General features: G+C 43.3%; 2 protein-coding genes across 2 annotated transcripts; one reads left to right on the forward strand and one right to left on the reverse strand.

Annotated features, from left to right (window-relative positions):
* Positions 1-4,305: 4,305 nt before the first annotated feature.
* Positions 4,306-10,582, reverse strand: rps7 (ribosomal protein S7). The gene is made up of 7 exons (XM_084439377.1): positions 10,552-10,582; positions 9,702-9,787; positions 9,527-9,598; positions 6,261-6,404; positions 5,518-5,582; positions 4,897-5,047; positions 4,306-4,417 (listed from the first exon to the last, which is right to left on the reverse strand). The coding sequence occupies exons 2-7, from the start codon at positions 9,774-9,776 to the stop codon at positions 4,340-4,342; spliced, it is 585 nt and encodes a 194-aa protein (XP_084295503.1). The 5' UTR covers positions 9,777-9,787; positions 10,552-10,582; the 3' UTR covers positions 4,306-4,339.
* An 85-nt stretch (positions 10,583-10,667) lies between these two features.
* Positions 10,668-13,383, forward strand: rnaseh1 (ribonuclease H1). The gene is made up of 8 exons (XM_084440435.1): positions 10,668-11,185; positions 11,277-11,401; positions 11,876-12,070; positions 12,203-12,302; positions 12,387-12,445; positions 12,590-12,670; positions 12,775-12,899; positions 13,076-13,383. Exons 1-8 carry the CDS (start codon positions 11,058-11,060, stop codon positions 13,154-13,156), a joined length of 894 nt encoding a protein of 297 aa, XP_084296561.1. The 5' UTR covers positions 10,668-11,057; the 3' UTR covers positions 13,157-13,383.
* The last annotated feature ends 248 nt before the right edge of the window (positions 13,384-13,631 follow it).

Here is a 13,631-nt window from a genome sequence, read left to right on the forward strand (position 1 = left end):
TATACTGCCACGCTTCGACTTCCACGTGCAGCTCACACCTTCCAAGACTTTCATCACCACCATAACGCTTACCTTACAACATCCCACCCAGTCAAACTACAACAGGCTATTGGATACAACTATTAACAATTACAAGACTATATTTGAACAATATGTTCGCCAATACGTCATATGTACCGATGCTTTTCACTCGACGTACTTGGCGCATATTTTACCTGCATCCTTCCAACTTACTCAGCGCAGAAAGACCAGAGCCCACTGCGCGAAAGAACAACTCTCCGATCTCGTCCCCTAGTGGCACCAGATTGTAACAACTATGAGCTACCCTTTTTATGCGTTGTGTCCTTCCCTACCCTACCCGTCCGCACCACAACAATCTCCACAAATGAACCGCTCCCAACATGACAAACTACAAATATACTTTCCATGGTTGTTACAATCAATTTTAAGTGAACATATTTAACTTTCCGCCTGGCTGGCTACATAATAAAGAGCAATCAAAATGCAGATCTCCCAGAACACTGGAGACAGACGGCTTTTGTTCTCCCTGGGACACACCCGAAGCCCAGGTGTGCTCCATTACCCAGGTGTTCACCATCAGCTACCCAGGTGTGCCTCATCAGCTCTGATGACTCCCAGCTCCGCCCACCAGCACCACCCTGCAAGGGAAGCACAAAAGGAGAGGCAGGCAGAGCAGGGCCGTCACAGAGACCACAGTGGACACTGCTGTACCCCAGACAGACCCCACCATTGACCAGAGCTACCAGGTCTACCTGGTCCTGTGAGGGCACAGCAGACCAGTTTTTCTGACCAACACCGAAGACCTTCAGCCTTGCAATCCCCGCATCTGAAAACATATAAGCAAAGGCCTTTCACCCAGATCTAGTACCTACAGTACATGGTGATGATATACGGTCAAATGTACCTTGCGATGTAGTAACATAGTGTACAGCTCTGTGGCAGTAAGGCTAGACGTGTAACCTGGGTACATGTTGAGTCGTAGGTGTGTGACTCTGCCAGGGCAGGTGATGGGGAAGTAGTTATGACAGGTGTCTGAGTACCCAGGCTTCAGCTCTGTCACAGGAACAAGCTCCTCCCACAAGTCAGAATGTATCTACCAATCACAAAGCATACACCAATGGTGTTCTGTGGGTGCATGTTTGTAGCATGTTTGAGTAGAGCAGCGATAAGCAAACCATGTAATAGCGAACATTAAATCAATACCTTGGCCACCGCTTCAAGCTGACTCTGAGAAGCAGCCTTCCCAGTGCGGTCGCCCTCAAGGGTCAAAGCTGGGAGCTCGTCTGATTAGGTAGAGCAGACATGTTATGTGGAATGATCTGTCATCGCGTTATATTCAAGATTCAGGTTTATTAGTCACGTGTAAAAGTAGTGTACAATATACAGTGAAATGTTATAGAATCTTTAGTGCATATCGTTCTGTTATTCATACCCAGACATGCAGCATGAACAGAGCAAGAGGGGGCGTAGTTCCCAGTGAAGAAGGACGTGTCTACATCCGAGCCATGGATGATCCCAGGTACACCCAGATGGATGACGTACTGTACCAGCATAGACGGATTATGAAATGATGGGCCCCTGGGCACATCATTTCCATTTCATTTATCACGTTTTTTAATTTGCCCAAAGAGACGGCATCCAATTTGAAGATAATTTGAGAAAACTCACAATAAAAGCAGCTTTACCCAGCTGGGTTTTGACTCGAGGGACGTTAACTCTGTGGAAAGGACTTGCTTTTTGAATTTCTCCCCAAAAGAGTTGAAGGGCCCATATGAAGTACTCAGCCCCTCTAAAGTACTATAAATAAACACTCACTTAAAAAGTATTAGGATGATTTCTTTCTTGTGACATCTTCAAAGTTAATATTTAGGCTATTGCTTCAGTTTTTCAGCAGGATTTTGGGGGCTCTGTCATTGAAGACAAGAAATGCAAAGGGCCCCCTGAGCTCTTGTGCCCCTGGGCCTGGGCCCAGTAGGCCCGTTCGCTAATAGGTCTTTGTGTACCAGTCGTGACCTTAGACATGACATCAGATACACTATATGAACAAAAGTATTGGGACACACCTCTTATTCAGGTGTTTCATTCAGTCCCATTGCCACAGGTGTATAAAATCAAGCACTTAGCCATGCAATCTGCCTCTATAAGCCTTTGTTAAAGAATGGGTTGCTCTGAAGAGCTCACTGAATTCCAGTGCGGTACTGTAATAGGATGCCCCCGTTGCAACAAGTCAGTTCGTTAAATTTCTTCCCTCCTCGATATTCCATCAACTGTAAGTGATATTATTGCAAAGAGGAAGCGTTTAGGAACCACATCACCTCAGCCACAAAGTGTCAGTCCACGTAAAGTTAAAGAGCGTGGTCGCCGAGTGCTGAGGCGCATAGTGAGTATAAATCATCAAAGCTCTGCTTACTGTAGATTCCCAACCCCTCTCTGGCATTAATATCAGCACAAAGGTTGTGCGCCCGGATCTTAATGATGTGGGTTTCCATGGCCGAGCAGTGACATGCAAGCCTGACATTACCAAGCGCAATGCCAAGCGTCGGATGGAGTGGTGTAAAGCACGCCGCCACTGGACTCTGGAGCAGTGGAAACGTGTTCTGTAGAGTGACGAATCACGCTCCTCTATCTGGCAGTCTGATGGACGAGTCTGGGTTTGGCAAATGCTAGGAGAACGTTACCTGCCTAACTGCATGGTGCCAACAGTAAAGTTTGGTGGAGGAGGGATAATTGTCTGGGGTTGTTTTTCTGGGGTTGGCCCCTTAGTTCCAGTGAAGGAAAATGTTAATGTTTCAGCTTACCAAGACATTTTGGACAATTATATGTTTCCAACTTTGCAGGAACAATTTGGGGAAGGCCCTTTTCTGTTCCAGCATGACTGTGCCCCAATGCACAAAGCAAGGTCCATAAAGGCACGGTTGGGTGAGGTTGGTTTGGAAGAACTTGACAGGCCAGTACAAAGCCCTGACCTCAACCCCATCGAACACCTTTGGAATGAACTAAAACGGAGATTGCGAGCTAGGCTCTCTAATCCAACATCAGTGTCTGACGTCACAAATGCTCTTCTGGATGAATGGGTAAAAATTCCCACACTCCAAAATCTTGTAGAAAGCCTTCCTAGAAGAGTGGAAGCTGTTATAGCTGTAAAGGGGGGGGGGGGGGGGGGGGGCGGTGGTCAACTCCATATTAATGCCTATGAATTTAGGATGGGATGTCATAAAAGCTCCTGTAGGTGTAATGGGTAGGTGGCCCAATACTTTTGTCCATGTAGTGTATATTGATCCTAAGCATATTCATAGAACTCCACAGGAATCTCTGTATAAATTGTAGCCTAACTTGTCGCTTTAAAGCTGTTCTACTGTAAAGATGGGAGTGTCACCAGGTGTGCTTTTTCTTCTCGTCTCCCAGCCATCCATCCATTTTCTCATACTCGGTGAAAGCAGATGCTATGAACTCCGGCGGCTCTCTCTTCCCAACCACAAAGCACAGTTAACAGGCTAACAGCTTGTGAATGAAAGTAAAATGTCAGTGATGTATGATGCATTGTCATCACTGCGTAATTACAAAGAATACATGAAGTGAAAAAATGTATGATCCACTGCACCTTCAGATTACTAGCTGGAGCAAACCATTAATCAGCAGTAAATATAACCTTGTGATAAGCCAAGTAGGCCAATAATATGGCTTGAGAACCTTAAGGTCCAGAAATGTGAGTAGGACAATACTAGTGTGATGTCTGTCCCACCATGAGTTGGAATATCAAGATTAGGGTTAGGCTACCTGTCATCTACTCCAAATGAATAAGCTCTACTTCAGCTAACTTCTAGCCTATCTTGTGGGGGGGCTTCTCAGTAGGATCTAGTATTGTGAACAAATCCACCACTGTATATAAAATCAATTTTACTTGTACTGTAGGGTACAGGTGTCATCAATATTTTGGACAGTTGCATAGTCTGCATGTTAAACTAATTCCCCATGTGCCTCACGAGTAATCTGGACCAAAACTCACTAACACCCCCATTGAAATATGCTTTTATATATATATATATATATTTTTTTTTTTTACATCGTCATCCAGTTGGTGCATTTATTCAAAGCGGCAAAGCTACTCTAGACAAATATACTTATTGTAAGTGAAGCAATCAAATCAGTCAGTTGCTGGAGTAAAGATGGCAAATGTGACTACCTACAGTAGCTACATTTTATGTAGCCTAGCAATATAATACCTTATCTTGGCGTAAGTCGTAGGATGACTTAACTGCCCATTCCAAGACATGAGACACTAAAGATGGTAAACAAAATTTATTTTGTCATCTGCACTTTAAAGTTGGAATTCTGGGAATTCAAAAACAACATCTTTGCCTGTGAGCTTCTTGTAGACACCGGAGAAGGTCTCAACCTGAAATGAGAACAAGAATATTACTAGACAGTCATGGACATCTCAAACGTACAACTAAAGATAACTCTGCATGTCATTTAGGACTTGCATTTGACAAGATAACAATATTGAAATTAATCTAATGGCACAGATAATCTGGGGATCATAAATGCAATTACATCACCCATTTGTAGATACTTACAACATTACTATTTAAAACATACGATCTGACAAAAGCTGTGCTCTGCATGGTTTAGCCCCCCAGTCATGGCCCAAAGGACTCTGGGAAGATGTAGGAATATACAGGACGTCCGTCCTCACCAGCCTGAGGGCCGGGGACGAAGCTTGCTCTCCAACGTCGTGGAACGGGACTTTACGTCACAGCACAGAAGTGCTACGCTCCCATACGCCACAAGGACAGAGCCATATGAGAGCAACCTCACAGGGTATCCACGTTGGGAAGGTTAGGGTTTGTGAAACAAGCACTACTGGTTACTCACTTTGTGTTCAACGTTGTTTTGCTGTGCCTTGTCAAGGTGGACCTTGATGAGCCGACTGCTGTCCAGTTTCACGCGAATCCTCTTGCCAACAATCTCACTAGGGAAGACCAGGTCTTCAAGGATGGCATCATGCACAGCTGTCAGAGTACGGCTGAGGAGAACAAACAACTCTCGCATTATATATTTATCAAAAGACAAAACTCCTACCCCCCCCCCCCACACACATCACAGGTGTATAAAAATCACTAGAGAAAAACCAATTTGGATAAATCAGTATAGACTCCCGTTTGATCTCATATCATTTTCACAGAACATCCAAGCGAAGCTGTGCTCTGCATGGTTTAGCCCCCCAGTCATGGCCCAAAGGACTCTGGGAAGATGTAGGAATATACAGGACGCTCGTCCTCACCAGCCCAAGGGCCAGGGACAAAGCTTGCTCTCCAACGTCGTGGAACGGGACTATACGTCACAGCACAGAAGTGCTACGCTCCCATATGCCACAAGGACAGAGCCTTATGAGAGCAACCTCACAGGGTATCCACGTTGGGTTTCACATACAGTTTGCAATTGCAGCAGCACAAGAGGCAAGTAGTGCTCAGCCTCAATGCCAGGGAGACTTACCTCCTGGGACGCTTCTGCTTATTCTTTATGCGGCTTTTCCTGGTTGGTTTGGGCAGGATTCTCCTCTGCAAGAAAAAAAAACATAACTTGGACCACACTCAAGCAGACAGATTGCTTCGATTTTTAGACTGATATTCTTGCACTTTTCCTTCAGCACTAGATTATGCTTTTAGTCACTTGTTTTAGATAGGAGTTCCACTTTTAAGTTCTGGCAAGTAGAACTACATTGGCTTTTCCTACGTTAAATGCAATTATTGTAAGTCACTTTGGATAAAAGCGTCAGCTAAATGACTAATGTAATTCAGAGAAACAAGCATTGGTATTTAATGTGCTCTGCATGGTTTAGCCCCCCAGTCATGGCCCAAAGGACTCTGGGAAGATGTAGGAATATACAGGACGACTGTCCTCACCAGCCCAAGGGCCGGGGACAATGCTTGCTCTACAACGTCGTGGAACGGGACTATACGTCACAGCATAGAAGTGCTACGCTCCCATATGCCACAAGGACAGAGCCATATGAGAGCAACCTCACAGGGTATCCACGTTGATATTTTGCCAAATGCCACAGCAAAGTTTCACAAGCCCTGAAAATGCTGCTCCATCAAATCAAATAAGAGACATTCTAGGTCCACACTGTCAGAATCCAAGCACAAAGATAATGAGTGTGGCAGTTATCCACACCAAAAGGTGTACACCAGTCCCTGCCACTGAGAACTGGACAGCGTGCCAACAAGGTTCCTCACCTGTGCAATGAAGACGACGTGCTTGCCGCTGAATTTTTTCTCCAGCTCCCTCACAAGCCGCACCTGAATCTTCTGGAAGGACTTCAGCTGGGGCACGGGCACAAAGATGATGATGGCTTTCCTGCTGCCACCAACCTCGATTTCCTGAATACAAGAATAAAGTTATCACTTAAGGGGAGACACGGTAGGTGAAAACATCGTTTTTCAACGCCCTGGTCAAATTTGAGATTTTGTGCTAGTTTGCTTCCATAACATGTCTTCTTTCATACTAGTGGAAATAAAACATCAAAAATACGCATTTAGATGTTTATTTTACTTCATTTAGTCTGTTTGCGTCTGTAGATTCTTCCTAAAATCACCAAAAGTTAGCATTTTTTCGCAACGAACCACAGCGCCGCCGTCTTTTGGATCCGTTAATGTGATATATCGATGGATAGATCTCTCTCTCTAGCCTGATGTTATCGCAACCAAACCTGATAGTTTCATTTGTATCAGCAACCAATCGTGGAAATACAAAGGCGGGTTTGATGCTAAACGTGAAATCTCATTGGCTGTTGTTGATTTCTGAGAACGTGATTGGTTCAGCGCGTCATGTGACACGTTTCCATTTCCTGATATCTAATCCAAATAATGCCGTCTGTAAAGCGTTCTAAACGTAATAAGCAACAATGACAACAGTGTTTGCCCGCAAGGTTGAACAGAAAACAAGAGAAACTAAATGGAAAGGTTTACATTTATGAGATATAAAGTGCCTATTCGCGCAAGTTGTCATTAGCCGGTGCTAGCATGTCCAGTGAGCAGCAGGGAGATGAGGCTAGCGTTAGCATGTCCAGTGAGCAGCAGAGAGATGCGGCGCGTTTGAATGAGCTGATAACTGGGTTGATTTGTCCTAATTGTGCAGGAACTGGTCTTAAAATTAACATAGATCCTCAGAATAGTGGGTTCTGTAGTACTTTGCTCTTAGAGTGCAGTCTTTGTGAGAAATGGCTATCGCAAAAGTGTCTACACATCGACTCGGCTTCATGATACAACTAGGAATGATGTTGCATTTGATGTCAATGAGAGGATGGTCCTCTTAGCGCACGAGTTAGGGTTGGGGTATGCAGCTCTCCAAAAGATTAGTAAAGTGTTGGATCCCAGGGCTTCATCTGAAAACGTATCAGAAACATGACAAGAGGGTGACAGGTAGGCTATTGAAACGTGTTCCCTCTCTCTCTCTCTCTCTCTAGCCAATATCAGAAGCCTATACATATGCACAGTAGTCTCTCTACCTGTGGCATATCTACATGCATCCATAAACTGACCAAATAAACTGTTTTAATTTCAGTTGCTGAAATAGAGAGAGGTCTGGAGTCCTTTCACAGAAGCAGAGAGCAGATTAGGCAGGCATATGCAGATGTGGACCCAGAGGTAGGTAAGCTGACTGCCAATAAATGCAAAATGTTACAAAATTATTACAGTTATTGAGAATTATTACAATAATTCTCAATAACCAGCGTTCAGTGGACAACATGAAGGCGGCAATATGGGGTAGTCCGCTTCACTGATGACAACCCCATGCGCACCAGGAACATATTGTGGTTTTAGGACAGTTTTGGGGACTGCAGCTGAGTGGGTTCTACAGACCAGCTGCTTAGAACAGTTTTGTGAACTGCAGCTGAGTGGGTTCTACAAACCAGCTGCCTAGAACAGTTTTGTGGATAGCTAGTGTGGTGCCATCTGAGGAGTGACTCTGTAGACCTATGACGGCGTAGCTTGATGTCTCCTATGGTGTTGCTTTTGACGATGGTTATATCACTTGTTTGTTTGGCAATCTATATTTAGCTTCTATTGGTGTTTACCCTGCATTGTTTACCACATCTTGTCCTGTGTATTTATGAATCAGCTTACTCTTCATGTTCATTCATTCATTCATTCATTCATGTTTTCTCCATGTAAAACGCTTAAAAAAACACAAAAAGCTAGATAATCTGTTTTCTCATGCATGTCCTCGTCAAATGTGTCTATCTTTGTCCATGATCTGTTTAACAAAATAATACAAGCTTTCTAAAAGGGAATGTTCTCTTCCCTACTAACATTGTCTCGTCTCTAGTCTCGTCTTACTAACATCCCACTCGTGGGCTGTACCTTGACGTGGTGAGTGGGCTTCCAACTAAACAGGTCTTACTTCTCTATACAAAATGTCTACTCCTGGACTATTTTGAATCCACAACATGCTGTGTTATTCAGTTTTCAGTTTCTATGTGTTTTCAGATGCTGTGTAATGTTGTTACTAATGATGTGATTGGATATTGTGTTTGTAAATATTGGTTTACAATGCAAATGTATGGTTTTTTACAATACAAATTTTCAAAGCCCGTTTTCTCAAAATGAGTTATTTCTCATCTTAGGGACATCAAAACCACCACTTGAGTAGCACCTACATACACCTAACTTTCCAGTTTTGTTCCAATCCATATTCTGAGAGTTTGTCCAAGGGTGATTTTTTAAATTTCATTCATAGCCTGATTTATATAACAGTTTATCCCTAAAACATGGCGAAAATTGGTCTTTTTATGACTGTTGACAGTATTTTCTGATTTCTGAAGTGAAGAAAAGAGATATCAAAAATCCCCCTTGGACAAAGTTTGAATAGGGATATGTGAACAAAATGAAACAAGAATTTTGAATCTGGCTTGAACCAGTTAAAAAAATTGATTTCCTGAAATTATGCAAATTAGCGCATATTTAGCGCATATAATGCCTAATTTGCATATTTAGCCATTAGATTTCAGAAAACTTGTAATACAAAAAAGATGCTCCTTAATGTACCTAACAAACTGGGGGAGTTTGATGGTGATACCTATTAAGGATTTTTTTTTTCCTATTCACCTGGGGTGTCTCCCCTTAACACATCAAGTACCATTTATACAGGCACATGAGCAAAGATAAATAAGTCCAGTTTAAGGTTTGGGCCAAGTCTGTTTAAAAGTAATGTGCTCTGCATGGTTTAGCCCCCCAGTCATGGCCCAAAGGACTCTGGGAAGATGTAGGAATATACAGGACGACTGTCCTCACCAGCCCAAGGGCTGGGGACAATGCTTGTTCTCCAACGTCGTGGAACGGGACTATACGTCACAGCACAGAAATGCTACGCTCCCATACGCCACAAGGACAGAGCCATATGAGAGCAACCTCACAGGGTATCCACGTTGAACATTTTTTAATTACTTGGTTAACTAGAATTCTAATATACACATTCTATCTTCCATCTGCAGGTCGCTCACCTTTGCTGCAGTGATGTTCAACTCCCTCAGCTGAGCCTTCAGGTCAGAGTTCATCTCCAGTTCAAGCAGAGCCTAAAAACAAAACACATGTAGGTAATGCATTCGGCAACTAGAGAGCAACAATTGGAAAAATCTGTCATGCTCAAATTTACTTGGTTGAAACGGACCATCTTACCTGGGAGATCCCAGACTCAAACTCGTCAGGCTTTTCGCCATTGGGCTTCACGATTTTGGCGCTGGTACTGAACATGGCCTTTGTCTCTGAAAGGAAAAAATAGGTTTACTTCACAAACTGCTCTATTGTATATCCTTTGCCATTTTAATAGATAATTCGCAGCTAGCTGACATTCGTTTTCTGTGAAACATTGGCTAGCTAACGTTAGCCATCTAGATCTACCTAGCAAGCAATCTAGATGCTAGAGGGTAGATAACTAGCGACCATAAAGGACTCGGGACTTCAAAATGAGTCACACGAGTGACTTAACATGAAATTAATCCATAAACGTGCAAGTAAAACTTATACAAGAGCAATGGAGCCATGTTGGCATTGACTAGTGCTTGTAGTTTACAAGCTAGCTAGCTCATGTTCCTCTGTCCGTGCTGCTCACGTTAGCTAGCTAACGTTTTACTAGCTAGCTAGTCGCTAATGGCAAAAGTCAGACCTGCAGCACTTAAAAGCATATTATTTATAGACAACTCAACTGACGGGGCAATAGCCAATATTCGAGGAGTAAACGGGTCAAACCCGACTCGCAAGTTACTCTAACGTTATTAGCAACCCTTACAAGAACACATGGGCCTCAGAGACTGCCATAGCATAGCCATCCATTTCAGATCTTTCACAGCTAGGCTGTCTCGACAGGCTACATAACGCATTGTTAAATGGGCATCCGAAATCAAAAACAGCGTAATCTAAGCCATCACAAATCGTACATGCCCTATGATACAAAGACTGGATAGTTTGGTTGATTATTTCGATGTAAATGGACGAAATTCAGATCACTGTAAAATCTGACATGACCAACCTCAGTCAACGACGGCCAGGGAAGAGACCGGAGCATCGCGAGAACAGCACTAAAGAACGTTTCGTGAGTGGAAGAGAATCATGGGAACACGGAAGTAGCTACGTTTTTGACAACACTTTCCCCAGTAGCAGATAGCTAGCCTGTATATCTTGCTATTTCAAACTGGTAATTTAGCCAGACAACAACTTCGAGAGGAATTAAGTCGCCCTTAATGTTTACGCGAACTGCTCCGTCTTTCTGTCTTGGCAAATGTTCTTTTGAAAGTAACTCAAGCGAACTAGTGGCTAGCGAGAACGTCAGCTGACTGACTTGCCGTGAGTGGAGGTAGCTAGCTAGGGTTGGATTGCAGGGCTTGCTCTTCAGACAGACACTTTTCTGATAATGTTGAAATGAGGTGGCTAGTTAATCACTGTCCTAAAAATAAAAAGCAAATCATTGTGTTTGAATCAAGACTGCACAATGATAGGTATCTCCACTTCCCATTACTGTAATTTCTAAACTGAGTAATGTTCAGATTGTCTGGTCTTTATAGTGTAGTACGCAGGGCAGTCCGCATTGTCACAGAGGACATGGCGAAAGGAAAATTATTCTACGCTGTCAGAAAAGGGGTCAAACCTGGAGTTTACAAGACTTGGTGAGTTAGCTAGCTACTGCCATTTTTTGTTTTCAAAGACATTGCAAGTTTGACATGCACATTGAAGTGGTTTGATTTGTTCACTTTTCAGGGATGAATGTAAGAACCAGGTTGATAAGTTCCCATGTGCCAGTTACAAGAAGTTTGCTGCAGAAAAGGATGCCTGGGCCTTTGTTCGAGGCCAAATTGCATCAAGTGCCCCCAGTGTCACAGACGGTAGGATATTTTTGTAGCAGGAGAACATGCGTTAGAAAAATTATATATTCATGGGTTTTGTTTAATCCACTGGTTAATTCGATTAGGAAGAGGTAATTATGGGCACCAACAGGACTGACATATGTATGTAAGAGATGTTGACGGTGTATTTATGTTAAGGCCAGCCTGTTTCATCAATCATTCCTTCTACCTGGCAGGGTTGAGGAGACTGTTTGCAGACCAAGAGCCTCATTAGGGATGCAAAAAATTAATCGATAAGCAATTCATTGGCCGTTAAGGATTTGCTCGAGCACGTGAAATTTACTCGGATCTACTATCAAACACATTGTTTGATAGTATAGCAAACATTTTGTTTGATAGTAGACCACGTTGTTTGATAGTAGATCAAGTAAATTTCACATGCTCGAACAAATCCAAATCGCTTATTGATTGTTTGCATCCCTAAGCCTCATTGATGATGTTTTAATCTTTCAGGAGGGGCAAACCATGAGACAATAGCACTCCCCAAAAGGGGTCCTGAGGCCCTGGAGTACATTCCACTTGGTAAGAAGAGGCATTATGTGGATGATGTGGATGACAAGGCCTCTGCCAAACGAGTCAAACAGTCAGAGGAGACATCCCAAGACAGCTGTGCATCCTCCGGGAGTACAGATGGCTTCACATACATGGGTAACAATGTCCTGCTTTGATACTGCTTCAGCTTTAGCATAACATGACTAAAAAAAGCATGTTGAAAAATATACACTTATGTGTAGGCCTTACTGTCAAATGGCTGTAGTTAGCAGTCCCTTGGTCCTATAGGAGATGCCGTGGTGGTCTACACAGATGGTTGCTGTTCAAACAATGGGAGAGCGGGGGCCCGAGCTGGCATCGGAGTGTACTGGGGACGCGACCATCCTCTGTGAGTGTGTGAGCTGATGTGATGCCTTAAAGGTGCTTCTCATACACTGTGTTCAAGCTCTCACGTTGATATCCGTCGCTGTAGAAACGTAGCTGAGCGGCTGGAGGGAAGACAGACCAACCAGAGAGCAGAATTACAGGCAGGTGTTAGCATGCATGGGGACATTTTCATTGACTTCCCCATCCCCAGTGCAGATGAACACGTCATATCCCATGGTACCAGCTTCACAAAGTATTCAACTTTTTTTTACCCCCAAATCTCATTTGGGGATTGTGTGACACAGGCAGCATGTAAAGCCTTGGAGCAGGCCAAAGAGATGAACATCAATAAGTTGGTTCTCTACACAGACAGCAAGTTTACCATTAACGGTATGTGATTCTAGTAGGATTCTTAGCTTCATCAATGAGATGCCGCACACATGATGGGCGCCATGCCACCAGACCTGTATGTCATTGGCTATTTTCCCGCTCAGGTGTCACCAGCTGGGTGAAGAACTGGAAACTGAATGGATGGAGGGTGGCCTCTGGCAGTCATGTTACCAACAAAGAGGACTTTCAAAAGCTTGACAAGTTAAATGGAGAGGTGGAGGTTGTATGGGTGAATATAAATGATGAGTCCCTGATTAACATAGGCTCTCAACGCCAGAGAAACTGCACTTCTCATTTGCTCTAAGATTTAAAGCCATGTCATGGATGAGGCACTTATCAAATAACTCTCTCTCTCTCTCCCTCCCTCTCCACACACACCTTTCCTCTTTTGTCCTCTTTCTCCAGTTGCACATCCCTGGCCATGCTGGATACACAGGAAATGAGGAGGCGGATCGGCTGTCCAGAGTGGGAGCATCAAAGCCATAACAGTCGCCAACAGAAGATTAGATAACTGCCCAAACACTTAGCATCTACTTTGTGTTTGTTGTTCATGTCAGATGAGCCAGTGGAAAAGGTTATACATTTGACATTCAAATGCTCATGTTTATGTATTTTGCCAGCAATATGTATGGCAACATACTCTGGGTGGTTGGTCTGCATTTCATTTCATTGTATGTTGTTTTTTTTCCTAATTTCTTTCTGTAAATAAAGTTGAAATTGTATGTTTTATTTGATCATTGTATTAGTGTTCTTTGTTGTGCAGTAATAGTTGTAATATCCTCCATGGACAACAGGTGGAGCTCTAGCTTATTCAGCAAAAAAGTGACAAGTCGAGCAGCATCTCTGAATCACATTCTCAGACAGTCAGAAGACAAGGATTCCTCACTCTCTCACATATAGGCCTACAATGACAGGAATATTCCCTTAAAGGTGATAACTAGATTAATGGTCTTGCTCAAAA

This window comes from Borostomias antarcticus (genome assembly GCF_949987555.1).
Source record: "Borostomias antarcticus genome assembly, chromosome: 6".
Classification (NCBI taxonomy): Eukaryota; Metazoa; Chordata; class Actinopteri; order Stomiiformes; family Stomiidae; genus Borostomias; species Borostomias antarcticus.